Genomic DNA, 22,966 nt, shown 5'->3' on the forward strand with positions numbered 1-22,966 from the left:
AATCGTTGTGTCGTATAATTTATCGCATATCCGCAAAAAAAGCGGCCATGTGACCGATCCCATTGCGAAGCAATGGTTCTATATATGCGCCCGTCTGACCGAGGCCTCAGTCTGTGCTTCTGTTTAGAAGTGTTTTATTAGGGTCTTAAAGTGGATGTCAAAATCTTCAATTTTGTAAAATTGAGCCTTATCCTTCTAAATTGTCCAAAGGGGATGTTTTTTATCTTTTGTAGTGTACCGTTCTAAAGTCTATGATTGTTCTCAGTAAGAGAAACCAAGTAATCTTGTAGATATACCTTTTTTTAATGGCCAACAACAAGACATCTCGTCACAGCGAGCTTTTAAACCTACTTGGGGTTCTTCAGCCTTAATGGAATAGATCTGAAGTGTGTGTATGTATGTATGTATGTATATACAGACATTGTGTGATTTAATTTGCACTTAAAACAATACCAGAACAGGATGAGTAAATAATTAGTCTATTGATAAGGATGTGAAAGTTTTATGGTCTCTAAATTGGTTTTGGAGAGGGAGGGGGAGGGTGGAGGGTCACCAGGCCAGCGTGTTATCTGTGCTATAGATTTCTTATATTCTTCACTGATGCATGAAGTCACTTGCAAAGTTGATTCCTGTCTTGAGTGTCAATGAGGGTTATAAACTTGTACTCCTCAAGGTTCTAGAAGAACTTGGATTTGAAGTTACCTTTTTAATTATAGTAACTGTTATATCTTCTATGTTGTGTCTGTGACTAGATCAATGCTCAGCCGCTGGTAATTCTGCCTTTTTCATTGTGTGGCAATGTGAGTTTTGTTTTTGCCATGTTTCTCCAACATAAAGCCCCCTAACAGGACATTTACTACACAGGATCAGATATACACCACCAGACGTGGAACATGTGAATGTCCTGGGATCTTGTAGTCCTGTTGTGTGTTGGGGATTTGGATCCTGTCCATGGCCAGTACATGTAAGCAGGTCTTGTAGCTCCTTACATTGGAGGGATGAGTTCCTTTTTGTGGCAATGCACTCCTGATGATAAAGTTCCTATAAGTTGGAGGTTGCCTGTAACACAGAAGTGGAAGGTTCGGGAATATGGTTGTAACATGGTGCGTTTTTCCTTAGTACCTCTAGCTGTGGATTGTGGGTCACTACTAGATGTACACAACCATTTTCTTCCTTCTCCATGTAATGGAGTAGTTGATTTCTGGATATCCTGATGGCTCTGATGATTTGGTCATCAATAGAGGCTGATTTAAAAATTTCCCTTTAAGATGGTATAGATGTTCCTCTGTGTCTGTTGGGTTGGAGCAGATCTGGTTGTATCTGATGGCCTGGCTGTAGACAATAGACTTTTTGATGTGTTTGGGATGGAAACTGTCCCATCTGAGGTATGTGGGCCGATCTATAGGTTTTTGATACAGTGAAGTCTGTATTGAGTAGTTTAAAATTTTGATTGTGGTGTTCAAAAAGTTGATTTCTGTATATGAGTAACTTAGGTTTATGGTGGGGTGGAATGCATTGAGACTAGAGATGAGCGAGCGTACTCAGCCACGCCCCTTTTTCGCCCAAACGCCGCGATTTTCGAGTACTTCCGTACTCGGGCGAAAATATTCGGGGGGAGCCGTGGGTGAGTGGGGGGTTGCAGCAGGGAGTGGGGGGGAGAGGGAGAGAGAGAGGGCTCCCCCCTGTTCCCCGCTGCTACCCCCCGCTCCGCCACGCCTCCCACCGCCCCCCGAATCTTTTCACCCGAGTACGGAAGTACTCGAAAATCGCGGTGCTCGATCAAGTAATTACTCGAAACGAGTAGGTTCGCTCATCTCTAATTGAGACTCATGGAATTTCTAAAATGCTATTGTTGTTAACAGGTTTCAATTAGGTTTGGGTTCTGATCCCGTTACCTTCAATACAAGGTCAAGGTATTCCACAGCTGAAGTAGACTTATTTGACTTTTTCAAGAAAAAAAAAATCCAGTAGTTACAGGTCAGATCTATAGTAAAATCCCCTTTTTTTTCAGATCCCTCCTAGATGCACAGTAGGTTCGGCCTCAAAACATGTTTTTTTGCTGGGTTATCTTTAAATACATTTTGAAGAACAATTGTAAGTAAGAGTATTGTGGCTTTTTATACTAATAGTTTTAACTACGTTTCTCCACCTGATCAGTGTGGTAATTGCTAACTGAGAACCTTTGTAGTACATTTAGGCCCAATGTCCACGTGCAGATTTGATTTATTAAATCCGTAGCTCTAGCCGCCCATAGGAAACAATGAGGCGTCCGCAACTGAATTAAACCCTGCGGATTTGATTTTTAGGCGCTTTGCGGATGCCCTGCGCGGATCTAAAATCGCAGCATGCTCCATTTTATCGTGGATGTGGCTCCATTCATCTCTATGCGAGATGAAAACACACTAATCCGCGATCACCCGCAAGCCATTAAAAAAATAATCATTTTTAAGATGATCCACAGTGGATATCTGCACATGCTGTGGACATTGGGCCTTAGGCACCAGCTGTAAGTTTTTGCAAATGCTATGCAATTTTAACATTTAAATGGGATGTGCTAGAGAGTCCTAGAACTAACCTAAGGGGTTACCCTTAAGTACTGCCCACACTTTTTTTTTATCTTAGGGTGGTTTCATATAATGGGGCAATTTTTTTTTTTTTTTTTAAATGTGCCAGAAAACTCTTGCATACCTTCCACTACATTTATGATGTCTTTTAGATCTCAAAATACGAGGCATGGCCTAAATGTGACAATTTTGGCACAAACTAAGCCAATGAAGAGGGGGTAAAGACAAAAATGCCTAAAGATTCACTAGATTTATCATCAAGCCACTGATAACGTTGCTGCCTTGTTGAAGCTGTCTGGTCTAAGAATACACTAACTATTAGGGCAGCTTCACAGATATTTTTGCATGTGCTTTCAATGGGTTTCTCAGTTCCTGCTCTATTTTGTGTTCATTTGTCTACCAAGAGTACTATAGAAGTCTGTGGGAAGGGTGTACAGATGCACAATTCCATTAAAAAAAACAAAAACACCCACCCGGACCTTATTAGGCTAAATAAATGTGTTGTGCGAGCATATGAACTGACCCTGCATGTCCAAAAAAGTACAGTACAATACAGAAACACACGTAAAAGCGCCTCACTCATAGCGTAGATACATTAAGCTGAAGCATACGCTCGCATGAAGCCGCCCTTAGACTGAATTAGAAAGTCTGCCACAGAACTGGACATGGGTGGGGAACAAATGCAGATAAGGCCTGTTCCTGGCACCTCCATGTCAGCACGATCAGGAGCATACCTCTGCCTCCTCAAGGACAGGAAACAAAATGTGAATGTCCTTCAAATGAACCCCTTCTGCAGAGGTTTCCTCTTCCTTGGGATACGTTGAAATCCTCCTGGAAACCGGTCTTTTGGAACACTCGATGGACATCCACCCTTTAGCACCAACCTGGAGTCCCCTGCTGCGGTCCATTCTGGTGGAGTGTTGGTGCAGAGACCGGGAGTAGCGCACTGCCGAAGTCCCCCTTTACCTCCACACATATGTCTTGCAGTGGTAGGCTGCCCTGGATCCCAGCAACACACGGTGTAAGGGCAGCGGATTCTGGCAGAGCAGGGACTCTTGGGCAGGAAGGAATCCCTGCATCCTCCTCTTAGGGATGTGATTCCTTTTCACCTGGTGGTTTATGCTGGGGACAGGTCAGTGTCTGTACAGGCCACATCACTTCTGCCAGAAGTAGGGTGCTGGCCATCTTGGAGTCCTGCACATATTTCTATGTGGCACTATGGAAAGCTGGTGGTGCCCATATAAGATATACTGAAGGTACACAGGGCAGTTATAGCCCACTGTAAGAGCCTCAGCACCCCCTCCCTGCACTGGTGGTGCCATGGAGCCAACAGGGTCTAATATAGAAGCCGTGGGTCATGCTTCTAGCCCAGCAGGAAATAAAAAACTGTTTTATTTTATGTTTAATTAAGGGGGAAGGTTTTTTGTTTTATAAATATACCCAATCCTTTTATTTTAGGGGTTTAAAGAATCTTTAAGGGCCCCCATTAGGAAGCGTGTGGAATTTACAAGAAGTCTCTAGGGGCAGACTCCAATAAACCATTATGTAATAAATGCACAGATAAGGTGATTGTATAGGAGACCCTGCCCTTACCCAGAAATGAGAGAACTAAGTGGGGCAAGAGACGTGGTTAGCGCGCTGCAGAGCTAAAAAGGCAATCCCCAAAGACTAGTGTTCTTCCAGATTTTAACTGATTCTTTAGGGTCAAAGATCTCCAATTTGAACATGGGAGGGGGACTCCTCAGGTGAGGAGTCAGGCTGTCTGCTTTTTTCTTTTTTTTTCAACCTGTGATGAGAAGGATTAGCTTTTAAAAGCTATGCAATCCACCATGGACATTAAGGATGTCAAGGAAACAGATTCCTGCAAGATTTAATGTTTCAAAGATAAGACACCAGAAGGAGGGTTTAAAAAATGCAGATGGCAAAAGAGTAGGCAGAGCCAGATAAGAGGCAGCTAGTTCCACAAATCCTTAAAAGGAAGTATTCCTTTTCAAAGTAACATTCGGGTATCAGACAAGATACCTAAAGTTGACGCTTCAGTGGCAAAGATCTCTAACCGTTCCTCTTTACCCTTTAAAAATATGGGTGTTTTAAAAAACTCGGATGAAGGAAAAAAAGGCTCAGAATAATTTGGGAATTGTCTAAGGCCAATATTTAGACTCTTGATAGCTACACCATGCTCCCTCAAATGTTGGTTAGATCAGCTGCAGCAATACCTGGAAGCGAAGACCTCTAGGGATGGGATTCTGTCCTCCTTGCCCATACTTGGGGGCTGTAGACTTTACTTTTGACACCTCGGCTGATGCTATGAAAAGAACTGCGGCTTTATCAGATTCAACTGGAACAAGGATATGGCTCAGCTCTGAAGGGACTTTGCCTCATTCTAGATTATGTTCATCATCGTGTGAGGGGGATAGACTTAGTTTAGTTGACATTTTGAACAAGGTGGCTCACAGGAAAAAAGATTTCCCTGTTGAAAATAAGTTCTCACGCACAGGCTTCCTTTGTCTTCTTCAATTTCCTGCTGTGTGCCTTAGCGACGTTGTGCAGAAACGCCGCACATATGCAATGTAATTGTGCATGTACAGAGTTTTGTACGCCCCGTAGAGAATAATAGGGCTCTATTGCATGTAATACGGATTAAATTGAACATGCTGCACTCTTTACTTGCCTATTATACGTAATGAAGAAACACTAGTGTAAGTAACAGCAAAAATCAATATATTAGAATTGCTGAGATGTACCACGTATCATATGTGCGTAATACACAATTCAAATACATTGGTGTGAATAAGCCCTTAGGCTGCAGTCCCAATAAAAACAAGTTATATATTCATCCATTAATATTTAATATTTTCAAAACTAAAATTGGACACAAAACCATGGAAATGTTCCACCACAATCGCCTCTTCATGTACAAGTCCTGCAGACTGAAGATGTTACTCCAATAGGGGCGATAACCTCCTCCCCTCCTGTTTGGGCCTATTAATGCAATGAAATCTTGGCATTAGAGAAACTAAGCCTCGCACAGGTTTCTGACAGAATGTGTAACTGTGCAGTCATTTGTCAGGTACTGCAATGCCAGTCACCACTTTACAAGCAAGGTTTTCCCAAAGCATGCCCAGTTCTAGTAATACAACAGTTTTTGTGGGGCAAGTACTAAAATATTTCCGCATTGAAGAAGTGAAAGGCACCTGCATAAAACCTATATACAATATACAACCTTTCAGGACATAAAATGTTGCATAAAGGATTGACATTGGAGTGCACCAAAAAAAAGAATCCCCCTAATATGGCATGTCATACTATGAAAATATTCTCTTAACATTTTTTGATGAGCAGCATGACGGAGTACTGCAGATTTCCTTTTTCTCAGATGACGGCACTCTAGACTGGAGGACGGAGGACATGCGGAGCACCAAAAGAGGCGAGCGGCTGAGGAGAGATCAGTTGTCTTCTATTTTCTTATTCTCACAGTCATCAAAAGAAAATGGGAAAAAAAAAATCTCAAAAGGACTAAAGGCCGTGTAAATTATACTTTTCCAGGCATTGGAGGGAGAGAACCAGACATCCCTGTTGACGGTCCAAGCAGAATCTAAGTGAGAAGAAAAACACAACGTCAGTGTACAGCAAATCAAGATCTATAGATTACACAGTGACAAGTCTTCCTCTACGCCTGGTCACATTGGCTTCTTTGGCAGGCTTTTATGTACCAGCCCGCCACTGCCACTTTCGCTCTGTAGCCCCAAACCAACAACTTGAGTCTCGGGGCTGCAAACAATACAGGACTTTCGTTCTACCATAAAATTAGAGATGAGAGAGTATACTCGCTAAGGCACATTACTCGAGCTAGTAGTGCCTTAGCCGAGTATCTCCCCGCTCGTCTCTAAAGATTCGGGGGCCGGCGTCGGTGACAGGTGAGTTGCAAGGGGGGCGGGGGGGGGGGGAGAGGAGAGAGGGAGAGAGAGATCTCCCCTCCGTTGCTCCCCGCATCTTTAGAGACGAGCGGGGAGATACTCGGCTAAGGCACTACTCGCTCGAGTAATGTGTCTTAGCGAGTATACTCGCTCATCTCTACATAAAATCCATTTCTCTTTGCTTATAACTATTGTCACTAGTAGACAACACTAAGCAAAAAAAAGTTAGTCTCTTCTACTAGCTATACCCCTCCTGCAGCTACTGAGCTAAATACGTTTGTACATGAGTAGTAGAACACAAATTAACACAAAGTCGATCAAGAGAGACCATACTGCAAAAAACCAAATAGTTCCCTGGAAAAACCAAGCTGGCTTAAGGATTACTTTTTGAGAAAATAGCACCAATACTAGTGAAGAACCACCAACTGGGTGGATACTGTCCCCAAGGTCTTCTGTGTCTCCCAATGAACATGACGAGAAATGAATTTTACGGTAACAAAAATCCTGTTATCGCATTCATGTCATTGGGTGACAGTCCTAGGGAGCCGTACCCAAGGGGGTGATTTCCAGTGAGTGCAAGGAAGCGACAAGCCCACCTGCAGCTGCCAAACAATGCTTTCTGTAAGACAGAGATAATGAATACTGTAAAGTGTGCCTATCAGGAGGAGTGCCGAATAAGTGGCCGATTTGTAAAAAGGCACCTGCCAACTTAGGGTGGTACCAATTTAACCCCTTAGTGACCAAGCCAAATTTTGCAAATCTGACACGTGTCACTTTAGCATGGAAAAACACCAGAAAGGTTTTGCATATCCAAGCGATTCTGACATTGTTTTTTCGCCACATGTTGTACTTCATTTAGGTGGAAAAAAAAGACCGATAGAATTTGTGTTTATTTATTAAAAGCGCCAAAATTGGGAAAATTTTGAAAAAAATCGTCTTTTCACATTTCCAACTGCAATATCTCAAATATGTGCAAACATAATATAGAAATTTTTGCTAAGATTTATATTTCCACCCGTTTACTTTATTTTGGGCGCACATTGGAAAAACTTTCGTGTTTTTTTTAACCATTTAGGAGACGTACAAATGTAACATTACTTTTCAGCATTTTGAGGAACACTGTTTTCCTACACCAATCCAAGATTGGAAAGGCTCATAGGAGTCAAAATCATAGATACCCCCACAAGTGACCCCATTTTAAATACTACACCCTTTAACGTATTCAATGAGGGGTGTCATGAGTATTTTAATCCCACAGTTTTTTTTTCAGGAGTCAATGCAATTTAGAAGAGAAAAACTAAAATTTCATATTTTTGCAAATATGTCATCATAAGACAGGACTTTTTTTTATAGTACACATGAAAAATAGGATTTGCACCCCAGAATGGATACCCCTGTTTGTCCCGTGCTGAGAAACATACCCATTGTGGCCCTAATCTTACGTCTGGATTCACAATGGGGCCCAAAATGGAAGGAGCAACCGGTGGCTTTCGAAACAGAAATTTTGCTTGAAGGAGATTTAGGCCCTATTGCACACTTGTAGAGCCATTGAGTGACCAAAACGATGGAGAACACCCACAAGTGACCCCATTTTGAAAAGTAGACCCCTTAACGAATTATCTAGGGGTACGATGACTTTCTTGACTTCAGTTTTTGAATGAATCTAAGCCAAGCCGAAGGAAAAAAAATACGATTTTCATTTTTTTGGTAATTCTGTCATTTCAAAAGCAGTTTTTTTGTACAGCACATATATGAATGAAGACTTTCACCCCAAAATGGGTACCCCTGTTTCTTCCGTGCTCAGAAACATACCCATTGTGGCCCTAATCGTATGTCTGGATGCACAATGGGGCCCAAAATGAAAGGAGCAACAGGTGGCTTTCGGAACAGAAATTTTGCTTGAAGGAGATTTAGTCCCCATTGCCCACTTGTAGAGCCCTTGAGTGACCAAAATGATGGAGAATGCCCACAAGTGACCCCATTATGAAAAGTAGACCCCTTAACGAATTTATCTAGGGGTACGATGACTTTTTTGACTTCACAGTTTTTGAATGAATCTAAGCCAAGCAGATTGGCAATTGTGTCAATTTAAAAACAGTTTTTTTTGGACAGTGTACATAGGAATGAAGACGTTCACCCCAAAATGGATACCCCTGTTTGTCCCGTGTTCAGAAACATACCCATTGTGGCCCTAATCTACTTAAAGGAAACATAGCTAGGCCTATAATGGAAGGAGCACCCATTGGATTTCAGGGTACAACGGAATAAATTCCAGTCCCCATTGCCCACTTGTAGAGCCATTGAGCGGCCAAAACGATAGAGAACCCCCACAAATGACCCCATTTTGAAAACTAGACCCCTTAACAAATTCATCTAGGGGTGTACTGCATATTTTGACCCCAAAGTATTTGAATGAATCTAAGCAAAGCAAAAGGAAAAAATTACGATTTTCATTTGTTTGGCAATTTTGTCAATTTAAAAACTGGTTTTTTTGAACAGTGTACATACTTTCACCCCAAAATGGATACCCCCATTTGTCCCGTGTTCAGAAACCTACCCATTGTGGCCCTAATCTACTTACAGGACACATGGCTAGGCCCATAATGGAGGGAATGCCCGCTGGATTTCAGGGCCGAACTGAATAAATTCCAGGCCCCATTGCCCACTTATACAGAAAAAAAAATTGACTTCCTAAAAATAATCCCTCCTCCCTCCCCGCCATCCCCATTTTTTTTGGCATTCCCTAAATATTAGATAAAGGTAATAATATAAACTGCGTTTTATGTCCGAAGACAGGGGTAATTATGGAGGTTGCTTGGGATGGGCACATGGGGCAAGAAAACCGGGTATCCCCCCCCCCCCCTCATGTATTTTGGGGGGTATTTCGTAACCTCAGCGGCGGGTATGGGGTGTAAAAAGTGGCGCTCTGTGAGGCTTTGTAATTTTGCTGCGATGCGGCGGTCTCACAGAGAAGGCGCTCAACAAGGAACTGCAGGAAGGCAAGCATTCCTGGGGCTTAGGTGGAATCTGCTTGCGGAGGTCCACAGCGGATCCCAGCTGTGAGCCTGGCTGTGACCCTGCGTACGGCCGCGTAATGTACTGCGCATAACAGCCTACTCACACAGGCGGTTTTTTGTTTATATTTCCCGTGCCGTCGCTTAGAGATGACCCGGGTACCCGCAGCCCGTACACAATGTGTTTGCATATGGGCTGCGGGTATATCCGCAGTCATAGAGCACAATGGGCTCTAGGTCGCAGATATTCGTGGTAAAATATAGCATGCCGTGTTCTGTTTCTGCGAGTGGATTACGTAATTCCGACCCGCTAATTGGGGGGAATTGTGTAATCCAATGCATTTGATTGATCCGTGGATTACCGCTGATCAAGCGCATGCAGAACCTGTCCTTCCTCTCTGGTCATGCGTGACCGGCCTAATGTTAGTTCGCTACTTTATCACGTGACCGGGGACCGCTCAGCGAGGCCACCAGTCACTGCTCCAAACACTCAGCGACCATTGGTCGCTGGGAGCAAGGAGATTTAAAATTCCCTGGGCTCCCCGGCTCCTGCGAATGTGTCCGGCATTTTGCCGGCGGGCACATACCCAGTAGCTGGCAGGATCCATGGAGGATAATCGCATCTGGATTCAAATGCGGAAGCCTCCGAGAAGATGTTTCATCTCCCCCAACCGATCGCATCGGTGAGGGGAAATGAAACTGCCACTTTTTAAAGAACTTTTACGTGATCGCCATTATGCATTGGATAACGGCGATCACGTGACCAGTAACCACATACCGCGGCTCCCCGTGACATCTCCAGGCTCTTGGCTACCTTTGGTAGCCAGCAGCAGGGAGATTTTAAATTTCTTGGGCAATCCTTCACTTTTGCGCATGTGTCCGCTATCATGCTGACAGGCGCATGCGCCGAAGCTGGGGTAAGGTCCACGGATCAACATCCCACCAGGGAACAAATCCAGGACCTTGGGTACGTAATTTCATCCCCCCTTACGGATATGATCCGTAAGGGGAGATGAAACTAACTTTTTAAACTTTTTTTTAACTTAACTTTTTTTTTTTTTTTTTTTTTACTTTTTAACTTTATATGATCACCGTTATCTGATGGATAACGGTGATCATATGACTGGAAACCGCATACAGCGGTCCCCAGTCATATCTCCCTGCACTCGGCTATCTGTGACAGCCGGGTGCAGGGAGATTTTGAATTTGCCGGGCTCGCCAGCTTCTGCGCATGCGCGCCACATCGCAGAAGCCAGCGGGGGGTCCCGACACCGGCCGGAGGACCTGAGGTGAAACTTTTCTTTTTTTTACACTTTTTTTCACTGTCCGTGATCGCCGTTATCCATTGGATAACGACGATCATGGTATTGGGGACCGCTCACCGCGGTCCCCGCTGACATTTCCTGCCTCCCGGCTACCTACAGGAGCCAGGAGATTTTAAATTTCCCGCGCCGCCGTGCCTTCTGCGCATGCGGCTGACGTAATGCCGCCTGGCGCGCATGCGCAGAAGGACGGCTGCGGGGCCCGAAGCATCGGGACAGCGGGGAGTCGTGCCGCGGACCTCGGTGAGTAATTTCAGCTGCTCCGATGGATCCGATCCATCAGAGCAGCTGAATCTTTAACTTTTATTGCAGTTTTATTTACTTTTTTGCGATTGGCGCTATCGACTAGATAGCGCCGATCACAATGCCGGGTGGGGGTGGGGGGGGGGTTGGGTCCGAACAGCCCGGGATGACAGCTCCATGCTGTCAGCTACCTGCGGACACCGATAGCATGGAGCTGTCACGTCCAGAGCCCGAGGGGCTTTATTCTCTGCAGGACACATGTTTTTACGTCCTCAGAGAATAAAGCCCACTTCGGGAGGACGTAAAAACACTATGGGCTGGTCGTTAAGGGGTTAAGGAGGGTGATGCCTTTGTACTTTATGGTTAAAGGGGTTGTCTCGCGGCAGCAAGTGGGGTTATACACTTCTGTATGGCCATATTAATGCACTTTGTAATGTACATCGTGCATTAAATATGAGCCATACAGAAGTTATTCACTTACCTGCTCCGTTGCTAGCGTCCCCGTCTCCATGGATCCGTCTAATTCTGATGTCTTCTGGCGTTTTTAGAAGCGCTTGCGCAGTCCGTGCTTCTGCCTGGTGAATGGGGCCGCTCGTGCCGGAGAGCTGGTCACCGCGTTGTCATCGTAGCTCCGCCCTGTCACGTGTGCCTATTCCAGCCAATCAGGAGGCTGGAATCGGCAATGGAACGCACAGAGCCCATGGTGCAGCATGGGAGAAGACCCGCGGTGCACCATGGGAGAAAACCGCAGTGCATCCCTGGGAAAGGACCGGCGGCCATCTTAGGGAGAAGATTTTTATAACTCCATATTTCGTCAGATGGGTGAGTAGCAAGCGGTTTAAAAACCGCTTTAAATTGCTATTTTATGCCGGGGGGGGTGACAGGGGGAATGGGGTAAGGTAAAATTTTGATGTTTGCCGCGAGACAACCCCTTTAAGCTGTGCTGAAAGCAGATATGGACAGACTAGTATGCAAAAGGTATGAGAGATGAAGTGTGCAGTGGCAGCAAATGGGCTGGCTGCTTTCATGTCATATACTGGCTTGATAAAGACCTTTTATGGTTGAAACGTTGCCTGGTTGACATGGTTGTGGAACAATAAAGTCCCTTTTTTATGATATAATAATTTGTCACCATTTATATGCTGCCACTGCACACTTCATCTCTCATATCCTGATTAGGGTCTTATGGTTCATGGACCCTGTGAGTGGCTCTGCATTTTACTTCTCTCCCACCCTGCTGGGTATCATTATTAAAGTGCTGCAGGACTCTTTTTACTTTGACACGTAATCTGCAAAAGGTAGTCAGAGCCCAAGGCCAGCTGATGTTTATAGGAGTTGAGGGAAGAGACAGATTTGATCCTCAAAAGGCGAAGAACAGGCAAGAAAGGCGAAAAGAGAAAAATACTACATATTATCCAGTTCACTACTGAGAAAAAAAAAGGCAAGCCACACTCATGGTTGAATCAACGCTGAAAAAGATTGCAGGTTGACCTTCTCCAGTATAGCAGGACCCTGCTGTGCTCGGTACGAGAGTTGATGCAGGTCCTGCGGCTGTACAAGGTTAAGAGAGCTGTATTGAAGACGACTACTGTGGCTGTCCGCCATTGGATGTGAAAAGCCAAGAGAACAGTAACGTGGTGCGTACTTAGTGGCATCCAGTGTGCCGTGGCAGGTACAGCAAAAGTAATGCGTTTTGTTTTTTTTGTTTTTGTGAGTGTACATCCAGTTGGCAGCAGTCTGCTTCGAAAGGCCTATAACAGAAAACAAACTAAGTAGATCTGGTGCCTGAAAAACAGAAGAGTACCAAGAGGAACCTAAACAATCCCCAGGCAGGATTCTTTTGGGATCAGTCCCATAATGATGGAAGGGAATGAATCCTCTGAGAAGGGCAATAGTCTCATTGGAGAGCAAACAGCCCCGGAGAAGAACGAGGCTAAGGATGTTCCAAGTTTTTAAAAAGGTGGATTTCAGTGAAGAGTGCATCTAACAGGTGTGCCCTGTCCAGAAGAAACTAGTGCTTGTAAAGGGAAGACGAGTGATGAGTTTCTATCAAGCTCTTAAGACAAATCATTCTGGATAGGTCCTAAAACAGTATGCCCGAAGCCTTGACCCTAGGACCAAAGGCAGTACACACGACGAAACAAACCCAGTGTCAAGATATTATGTAGAGTCTATATTCCACACCCAGCAACGTAGTGCACCGATACTAACCACACTGCGGATATTAGTAATCGTACAGGTGGAAAACGCGACTCAGCGCTTGTAGAAGAAATGCTGAAGATGAATACAGGTTAGTGTACCCGTCGGATGTACTTCACAGCTTATAGGCTTCATAATTACGGACTGTAGTAACAGGTGTCTAATTCTTCCTATGGGAAGGATAAGCGTGGGAAGCTGAAGTGGACCACTTAGTGTGGTTGGTGCACTGAGTGGTAACAGGGGGCAAGCCTCACCAGGCAGATGCACAAACTGGAAGAATCTGTCACCGTGCTTAACCCCTTAATGACCAAGCCTGTTCGCGCCTTAATGATCAGACCAAATTTTGCAAATCTGCTTAACATAGAATATCTCTGTAAAGGTTTTGCATATCCAAGTGATTCTGACATTGTTTTTTCGCCACATATTGTACTTCATTTAGGTGGAAAAAAATAGACCAATAGAATTTGTGTATATTTATTAAAAGCGCCAAAATTGGGGAAATTTTGAAAAAAAAATCGTCATTTTTTCACATTTTCAACTGCAATATCTCAAATATGTGCAAACATAAAAAGAAATTTTTGATAAGATATATTTCCACCCGTTTACTTTATTTTGGGTGCACATTGGAAAAACTTTTTAACCATTTAGGAGACGTACAAATTTAACATTAAAATTAACACTATTTTCCTACACCAAGCCAAGATTGTAAGGGGTCATAGGTGTCAGAATGACAGATACCCGCACAGATGACCCCATTTTAAAAACTGCACCCCTTAATGTATTCACTGAGGGGGGTCAGGAGTCTTTTGACCCCACAGTTTCTTTTCAGGAATTAATGCAATTTAGACGAGATAAAAAGAAAATGTCATTTTTGCAAATATGTAATTTTGCACAGGATTTTTTTTCTATAGTGCAGATGAAAATGAGGATTTGCACCCAAAAATGGATACCCCCATTTGTCCTGTGTTTAGAAACATACCATACCCATTGTGGCCCTAATCTTCTGTTCGTATGCACAACAGGGCCCAAATGGAAAGCAACAGACGGTGGTTTTCAGAACAGACATTTTGCTTGAAGGCGTTTTAGGCCCCATTGTCCACTTGCAGAGTCCTTGAGCGGCCAAAACGATAGAGAACCCCCACAAATTACCCCATTTTGGAAACTAGACCCCTTAACGAATTCATCTAGGGGTGTATGGTGCATTTTCAGACCATAGTTTTTGAATGAATCTAAGCAAAGCAGAAGTAAAAAAATTACGATTTTTTTTTAAACAATTGTCATTTTAAAAATAGGTTTTTTTTGTACAGCACACATATGAATGAAGAACTTTACCCCAAAATGGATCCCCCTGTTTGTCCTGTGTTCAGAGAAATACCCATTGTGGCCCTAATCTTCTGTGCGTATGCACAGCGAGGCCCTAATTGAAAAGAGCAGCCGGTGGTTTTCAGAACAGACATTTTGGTTGAAGGCGTTTTAGGCGCCATTGCCCACTTGTAGAGCCCTTGAGCGGCCAAAACGATATAGAACCCCACAAATGACTCCATTTTGAAAACTAGACCCCTTAACGAATTCATCTAGAAGTGTACTGTCTATTTTGACCCCACCGTTTTTGAATGAATTGAAGCAGAGCAGAAGGAAAAAATTACGATTTTTGTTTTTTTGGCAACTGTGTCATTTTAAAAATAGTTTTTTTGTACAGCACACATAGGAATGAAGACTTTCACCCCAAAATGGATACCCCTGTTTGTCCTGTGTTCAAAGACATACCCATTGTGGCCCTAATCTTCTGTCTGGATGCACAACAGGGCCCAAACTGAACGGCACATCAAACTTTAACTGTCTTAATTTTTATGTGATCGCCATTATCTATGGATAAAGGCGATCACGTGACTGAGGAACACTCACCGCGCCACCCCGCTACCTTTAGTAGCCAGGAGCAAGGAGATTTTAAATTTCCCCTTGCCATTTTGGCGATGGGCGTATGTACCAAAGCTGGGGAGAAGTTCACGGATAAGGATCCTGTCGGTTGACATCGCCAGTGGCCTTAATTCAGTAATTTCACCTCCCCTCACGGATCGGATGTGTGACGGGAGGTGAAACTTTTGCTTTTTAAAAAAAAACTTTTACATGATCGCTGTTATCCAATGGATAACAGCGATCGCGTGAATGGGACCGCATACTGTGGCCCCCCTTGAAATCTCCAGGCTCTTGGCTACATTTAGTAGCCAGGTGCAGAAAGATTTTAAATTACCTCGGTAATCTACAGCTTTTGCGCCTGCTTCTGCCATTTTGGCTACGGACGCGTGCGCAGAAGCTGGGGTAAGGTCTGCGGATAAATCCGGGGGCCCTTATCCGGGACACCAGCTGTAGTAGCACCTGGATAGACTCCATTTTCTGTTGGTCTCGTCATTTGTGGCTGAACCCTCAGTGTTATCTAGACAGACTTCGGCTATGGATGCTTTAGTCATATTTGCATCATGGCTTCTGCTCATAAAGAAAGCCACAACACTATGCTGAATCCTAATGGCCCCCATTGACTTAGGCTAGGCTTACATGAATGGGTCGGATTCCGCATGCGGAGATCTGCAGCGTAAAACACGCGATTAGAGATGAGCGAACGTACTCGTTTCGAGTAATTACTCGATCGAGCACCGCGATTTTCGAGTACTTCAGTACTCGGGTGAAAAGATTCGGGGGGCACCGGGGGAGGCGTGGCAGCGCGGGGGGTAGCAGCAGGGAACAGGGGGGATCCCTCTCTCTCCCCCCCCACAACCCCCCACGGCGCCCCCCGAATCTTTTCGCCCAAGTACCGAAGTACTCGAAAATCGCGGTACTCAGCGAGGAATGACATTAGAACATCGCACAGGCAACTGCACAGATGAAAATTCATTAGATCTTGATCATAATCATTTATTCTCTCGTCAGAACTCAGCCTTTTCTATGCATTGCCATATCACCTTACGAGTGATTCCAATGCTCATTTGCAATGTTAATTCCGAATAGGCTGCGGGACACATGCATCAATTGGCATCAATGGAGGCTGTCCGTGCGGAATCCGTGCTAAAATAAAGCATGCTGCAATTTTTCTTTCACTTGTGGAACATGCAAAGGAAAGTACATGCCTTTCAATGCCCATGTTTTACCGGGGATCTTCCATGCAATCCAAATCCGGGCATGTGAGATCGGCCTAAGGGCTCCTACCCACTTGCGGTTTTTTAACGCGATTGTCAATAGGACTTTCTAATGTTAAAAACGCATCACAAGTTGGTGCTTTGCAATTTTTGTGCGATGCATTTTTAACATTAGAAAGTCCCATTGACACTCACTTTGAAAAAACGCATCAATATCGCAGCGTTAAAAAAAAGTGGGTAGGAGCCCTTATACTGGTTGCCTGTGTCCCATTTTGTATCCATAGCGCTGCATTCTGAACTACTTTTGGTGTCAGTTGTGACTGAACAGAGCCCAATATCATAAGCAGAACACTGTCATCACACTCATGGCTGTGGTGCTGGATCCTCCACATTTCCCAGAAGTGTCTCAGTTGCAGATAGAAAATGGTAAACTGCAATTGTGTCACCTCACCTGTCTCTGTTGTAGCTGCTGCTGCTGTTCCATCTGCAGTTTTTCTGTCTCAAACACTACTGGCAATACTAGAATCATGAACGAGGTGGTTCCTATCCACAACGCCGAGCGCGAGAAGCTGCAGAGAGAACGCAGGAATTACTTAACAAGCACTAAAAAACCTGCAATTACCACGTTCTTCAACTTGAGGCTGAATCACACAGTTTTTGATGTAGTTTCTCAAGCCAACTGCAGGAATGGACCTAAGAAAAGATGAACCTGTCCCCCTTAGTTCATATCCACTCTTGTGTTTGTCTCAAAAAGCTGGAGCAAAACTGCATGCGTGATCCTAGAGTGAACCTTGTTGTTTCACGTTAACATACTTAAAAAGGTGAGTCGGGATAAAAGCTTTTGAGTCTAAGAGGAGGACAGCACTGGCCTATGCCTGCTGGCACCATGTAGACTGACAGCTCTGCCCTACATACAAGCAGGGAGAGGAGAGCCTGGAGCGGCCGCCTTGGGCTCAAGGGCTTACAGTCTAAGTCCTGTTTTTAGGATTGGATCTTTTATAGCGCTGTGTAATATGTTGGCGCTATATAAATAAAGATCATCATTTTATGACATATCAAGTTAGAAGACAGATCTGCTGGCAGGAGAAAAGACAACTGTTATTTCTAATGTGGGTCACCTTTACTAGAACAGAATCTGGTAAGTCACTCACCTGTACATTTTTTTGGCAGCACAAACGGAGAGGTCAAAAGTCGCTCCTGCCACATTTCGTAGACTGTCGGGGAACATCTCTGTCAGGCCCCATAGCCTTTCTGATAGAGTCTCATCCAACTAGGTAAAAGAACATGCATCGTTAAACAGATACTGCTATATACAGCAACAACATGACTGCCTGTATGTATAATACACTGCAATACTACACCGTACTACACACTGAGCTAGCAGTCCTTTTAAACAGGATGTTGCCAAAAGAAAAGCTATCCAATATCGGCAGCATCTGATAGGTGGGGATCCAACCACTGGGACCCTAACAAGAACATTCCTATGTATCCCCAAGTGCATGGAATGGCGGTCACACATTGTACACCACCGTTCCATTTGATTCAATGAGTTCAAGCAGTCAGCGATCACTGGAAGCCTGATTAAGATGCATGGAGTGGTGGAGCGCTACTACTACACTGCTCTATTCATTTGGGTTTCCATGGGATTCATGCGAGTCTCAGCAGTCAGAACACCAATCAGCTCTTTGGATAGGTGATATTTTGTGGGACATCCCCTTTAAGAGAACATAAGTAGGTGCCATTATTTCTTGCATTAGGTTGCTGCAAAATCCATCTGTGCATGTGCCACAGTCTTTTACCAAAATCACAGTAAAACCATCGCAAAAGTACACGTGGTTTTGCGGATACAGTTTTTACCGCAACCCAGCCGCCTTTAGGGTACATTCACATACAGTGGAAAATGGCGCAGGTTCTAGGCAGCAGAAAATCTGCATAATTTTCTTGTCAAAATCTGAACCATTGATGCAGATTTTTCCACGAACCTGCAGCAGAGTTAGGCTGCCTGTCCACAGGCATTTTTGCATTGCGTTCCCTGCGGCGATAATCTGGCCACGGGGAACACAGTGCACGCTTTGTATAGCGTTGATATGGAAAGCGCAGCCCCCCTGTCCACGAGCGGAGAATCATAGCGATTCTCCATTCCCAAACGGCAAATTGCAGCATACTGCGATTTGCCGCTATTCTCTGCTATGAGCCTGTCAGATAGGCTCACTGTGGAAATCCGTCAGCTGGCTCCTGCTCTCGGGGCGGCAACCTGCCCATGGACAGGCAACCTTAATCCCTTCATGTTATCCTCCCCAGTCCTGAAGGCTACCCACACGCATGGCAGAGTGGCAGTGCACAAAGCACAGACAGCCTGGCCACCATCACCGTACCACCGTGGCCTGTCCTTGCAGCAGCAGGCACAGACACTGCGTGCTGGAGTCCATCCTTTACTCCTTCCCTGCCAGGATCTCCACTCTGTACTTGGAGGTTTCTGGTGTCAGGGTTTCCCCTTCACGGCTGCACCTGGCAGCTCTTCCTAATACCCTCAGGGTGACGTCTGCTGCGATTCCGCATCCAAAGCGACGGTTTGCACTGCCATGCGCCTCTTGTCAAGGAAACTGCTGCAGGTCTTCCATCTCCACTCTGTGTGAATACACCCTTACGTTCACACATCTTTTGTGCTGCGGATTTTGGGGCATCTTTTGACAAGAACCCGCGGCAGATGTCACACTTGCAACTGAAGAGGCAAAAACTGGTGGAAAACCTGCGCCAATTCTGCTGCATTAACAGACCGTTAAAAAGAGGTTTCCTCAAATATATTTACAGCATTGGAATAACGGTTATTCACGCAGGATGACCCGTGGGGCGCGGATGTCCGACCGCTCGGCCCAGCGAGATGGCTCCGGCTGCTACATAGCATGGAGTATCGCTAGCAAATGGAGCCGGAGCGGTGGGGATCTTTTCGGTCGCCTCCATTCACAGTAAACAGGCAGTCGCTCATATGTCATGCTACCTGTTCACACGGCCGCTCCGTCCTTCAGTTATATACATGCAGGAAGCGAACGAATCCCGATTGGTCGTTCAGCCGTTGCAGCGATAATTGCGCAGACTCTCGCTGGTTCTGGACTATGAGCGATGTAGAAGCGCAGTAAGGCCGGCTCGCACGAATGCATTTGTGTTGCGTATTACACGAACATAATACGCAGTAGATGGTGTCCATCAAAGTACAGTGATTTTTATTACTCCACCCACGCATATTTATTGCGTCTGTGAAGTACAAGGCAGCACGGTATATCTGACCACGTATTCTGCGGCTATTGTTCTCCCACTCTACATACGCAATTACTTTACGCATGTGCGGCGGTTTTTACGCAGGTTGCTAGGAGACGGGAGAAGGAAATTGAAAAAAAAAAAGAAAAGAAACCAGAGCAGGACAGCACGTAAAATACTGCATATGCGCAGGTATACGCCAGCAAAGACGTTACTGCACGCGGGATGCACACTTCCACATGCCGGTTAAACGCTGCGATTTTCACGCGTCATTCCATACGATCGGGGCGTGGCTGGACGTGCAGTAAACGGGTCGCTGACAACCATGAACCTTCCACATCGCCTTCCATTCAGTGCAGACCACCGTCCTCCAGCCCAGAGCCCCCCGACCCCACGGTGTACCCGGTGACCACACACAGCCGGGAATCACCTCGTCGTCTCCCTCTTCCTCCTCCGGTTCCGGGTTGGTGGCGCCGCTCGGCGGGGTCTCCAGCTGCAGCTCAGGCGGGGAGGACATGTCGTCTCAGCGTGCGAGAGCAGAGGGGTCACACCGCCGGAACTACGTCACCGGAAACAGCCGGCACGGCGCTCCAGAGCGAGCAGAGCGCTATAAGAGCGAGCGCCATCTAGTGGTGTGTGGTAGAACTGCACGTCAAATCAATGAGGAATCATTTTCTTCTTTTGATGTTGTTATATTACCGTAGCACCAGACGATACAGTTTGTACTCTGTTGCCATGGAAACATAAAGGTCTACATAGAGACTGCAGACACAAAACAATAGGATAGTTCTACTGAAGACCACATGCAAAGCTGATGAACCTTCCCCCTTATAACAGCTCATTTTGCTGTGGTAAATCATAGCCAGCCAGACATTTTCCCCTTACAGAGCCGCTCTCTGGTCTGGGTCATAGAGGAGGGTTCCTTAGCACAGAGCCCACCCAGAACCCTGGTGAAGGCCGGCTTCACACAGGCGGATTTCATTTGCAGAGTCTGCCCGTGGAATCTGCGCAGAGGATCCGCAGCAAAATGCGGCCATTGCAAAGCATGTAAACTCACTTTTTCACTCACACTTGCAGATACAAATTGCATATTCTACAAACGGAGGAAAAATTGCAGCATGCTCTATTTTGCTACGGATGGCTTCCATAGAAGTCAATGGAGGTCATGCGACACACAGCTCATATGCAATTAACATAGTGTATGGCCCGCGGATACCCGCGTTAAGTGATGGCACAGAAAATACAAACATTGAAAAAAAACTACTGCCCATGACAGATAGCGAGCCTCTACAGTCATCTGCAATACAGAAACCACAAGTAGGGAGGGTTGCCAGCCAGTCTCACAGCTGGATTCCGCTGCGGGCCTCCGGCATGCAGAATCGGATTTGCCTGTGTGAAGCCAGTCGAACACTTATCAAATAATAAACCTATACTCACATATTTGTCCCCGCTGGTCTCTGCTTACCTCTGGGCAGCTGATCATGTGCCATCTAGGCATGTGACCAATGTGGTCGATCAATGCCTGTACTAGTGACACACTGAGATGAACTGACATCAGCTCAGCAGAGGTAAGCGGTCACCAGCGGCGGATGAAACGTCACTTTATACAGTAAGTATTCGCTTGGTATAGTCAAGTGCAGTCGCCGCACGACTCCATTATAATATAAGGCGACATCAATTCATTTTGTAGGACTTTAAGAAAAATGTTCAGTAACAGGGAAAAAAAAGAGTAATTGCTGCCTGTTTGGGGTAACATACATCCTGTGTGATAGGATAATATTAGTGCCCGATGCCTATGCAATATGCATTCATGTCACACATAATGTCTATAATTGCTGTGTGTGAAGTTTGGAGAGGCTTGCACTCTTTTTTCGGGCAGTGGAAATTTTAAAAAAATTATATTTTTTTCTGCTTTATATAGTGCCCTGGATTTTTAGCTTCAGTACGCAGATATAGTTGTATACTATGGTAGAGGAGGTAGCCTTGTGCTCACTGCCCCACGCTTCACTCTGGTAGGTCAAAGGCCACTGTAGGTTCTGTGGCTAACAAGACACAGTTGCTACGTACAGGCCCAGTAATGTCATCATGCCACTTGTGTCAAGTCCACTGCACAGAATTTGAGCTGCTCTGATCAACATGGTTAGTTTAATTATTTTGTATCCACAGTAGGGGCACTTTTACTGTGGGGCATAAAGAGGGTATTATTACTTTGAAAAGGGGGGGCAGAGAGGGTACAGTTTTTGTGTGAAGCACTAGTACTTTGTAGGGGCACAAACAGGGATTATTACTCTGGGATCACAAAAAAGGGCACTATTACTGTGAAGCACAAGGAGGGCATTGTTTCCTTGTGAGAGACACATAGGCAGAGTTTTACTGTGTCCATGAACAGGAGGAGGGCAGTATTATTTTGTTGTGGGCACGGGAAGGACATTGGGATTAGAAGAAGGATGGAGAGTTTGTGTGCAGGGATGTTGTCCTAGGCAAAAATCTTCATGGCAGTCTGGGTCTGGATACAGAAAAAAAGGGAAAGGGAGAGTCTAATAAATTAAGACATCACTTACAAGTTATTGGATTTAAAGATATTCTGTGACCAGGTTCATGTTGCCCGAACCATGAGCTGCACGAATCCGGGATAGATGTGTACACCGGGCCTGTGTATGTTTGATTCTGAAACACAACATTTCAGAATACATGCTTTGAAGTTTGAGGCAGAATGGTGCTCCGATTCCTGAAGCGGGCCATGCCAGCCTCTTCTCGCCCATAGCATCTTGAGTGACAGCTCCTCTCGCTGCTTGTGTATAGGGAAAGGAGCTGTAATTATGATCGATCGGCATGAGGAGAAGCTAGCGCGGCCCTCTCTCTTGACTCGGAACACCAGGTTTCAAGTCAAACTTGAAAGTATGTTTATTCGGAAACGCCGCAGCATTTCAGAATAAAGCATTTATAGGCACAGTGTCCATACCTGTCCTGGGTTCACGCTGCCTGTAGCTTAGGAACAGGCAGGTTCCCTTTTACTGTATTGTAGAACTGGTATCTGAGCATTATTTGGTGACATAGAGCTGAGCTATAAAACGCAGCCAGACATACAGCTGCAATGACCTCTGGAACCGTTTTTTGCAATTTATACTACAATAGCTCTTCTAGAGTATTGGACTAGATGGGCTGGATTTTGCTCACCACACATTAATGAGCCTTGGGTGCCCATGACCCTGGAGCCAGTTCACCAGTTGTCCACTGCTTACTGAGAACACCCTCTTTTTTTTTTTTTGAGCTGGGATGTCCGGATGTGTGTGCTTCACTTACCTGGAGAAGAGATGGCAC

At 45.2% G+C, this 22,966-nt stretch overlaps 1 protein-coding gene across 1 annotated transcript; it reads right to left on the reverse strand.

The window, feature by feature from the left end:
• Window positions 1–5,396: 5,396 nt before the first annotated feature.
• TOMM22 (translocase of outer mitochondrial membrane 22) lies at window positions 5,397–20,216 on the reverse strand. The gene is made up of 4 exons (XM_066596378.1): window positions 20,076–20,216; window positions 17,542–17,660; window positions 16,842–16,959; window positions 5,397–6,159 (listed from the first exon to the last, which is right to left on the reverse strand). Exons 1-4 carry the CDS (start codon window positions 20,160–20,162, stop codon window positions 6,097–6,099), a joined length of 387 nt encoding a protein of 128 aa, XP_066452475.1. The 5' UTR covers window positions 20,163–20,216; the 3' UTR covers window positions 5,397–6,096.
• Window positions 20,217–22,966: the final 2,750 nt, after the last annotated feature.

Source organism: Eleutherodactylus coqui, chromosome 3 (genome assembly GCF_035609145.1).
Source record: "Eleutherodactylus coqui strain aEleCoq1 chromosome 3, aEleCoq1.hap1, whole genome shotgun sequence".
Taxonomy (NCBI): domain Eukaryota; kingdom Metazoa; phylum Chordata; class Amphibia; order Anura; family Eleutherodactylidae; genus Eleutherodactylus; species Eleutherodactylus coqui.

Excerpts from the sequence above, each read along its gene's own strand:
- TOMM22 (XM_066596378.1), bottom strand. The coding sequence starts at position 20,162 with ATGTCCTCCCCGCCTGAGCTGCAGCTGGAGACCCCGCCGAGCGGCGCC. Across the intron at positions 16,960-17,541 it reads GCTGCCAAAAAAATGTACAG|CTTCTCGCGCTCGGCGTTGT; the intron begins GTGAGTGACTTA and ends TTCTCTCTGCAG. Across the intron at positions 6,160-16,841 it reads AGCAGCTACAACAGAGACAG|ATTCTGCTTGGACCGTCAAC; the intron begins GTGAGGTGACAC and ends CTTCTCACTTAG.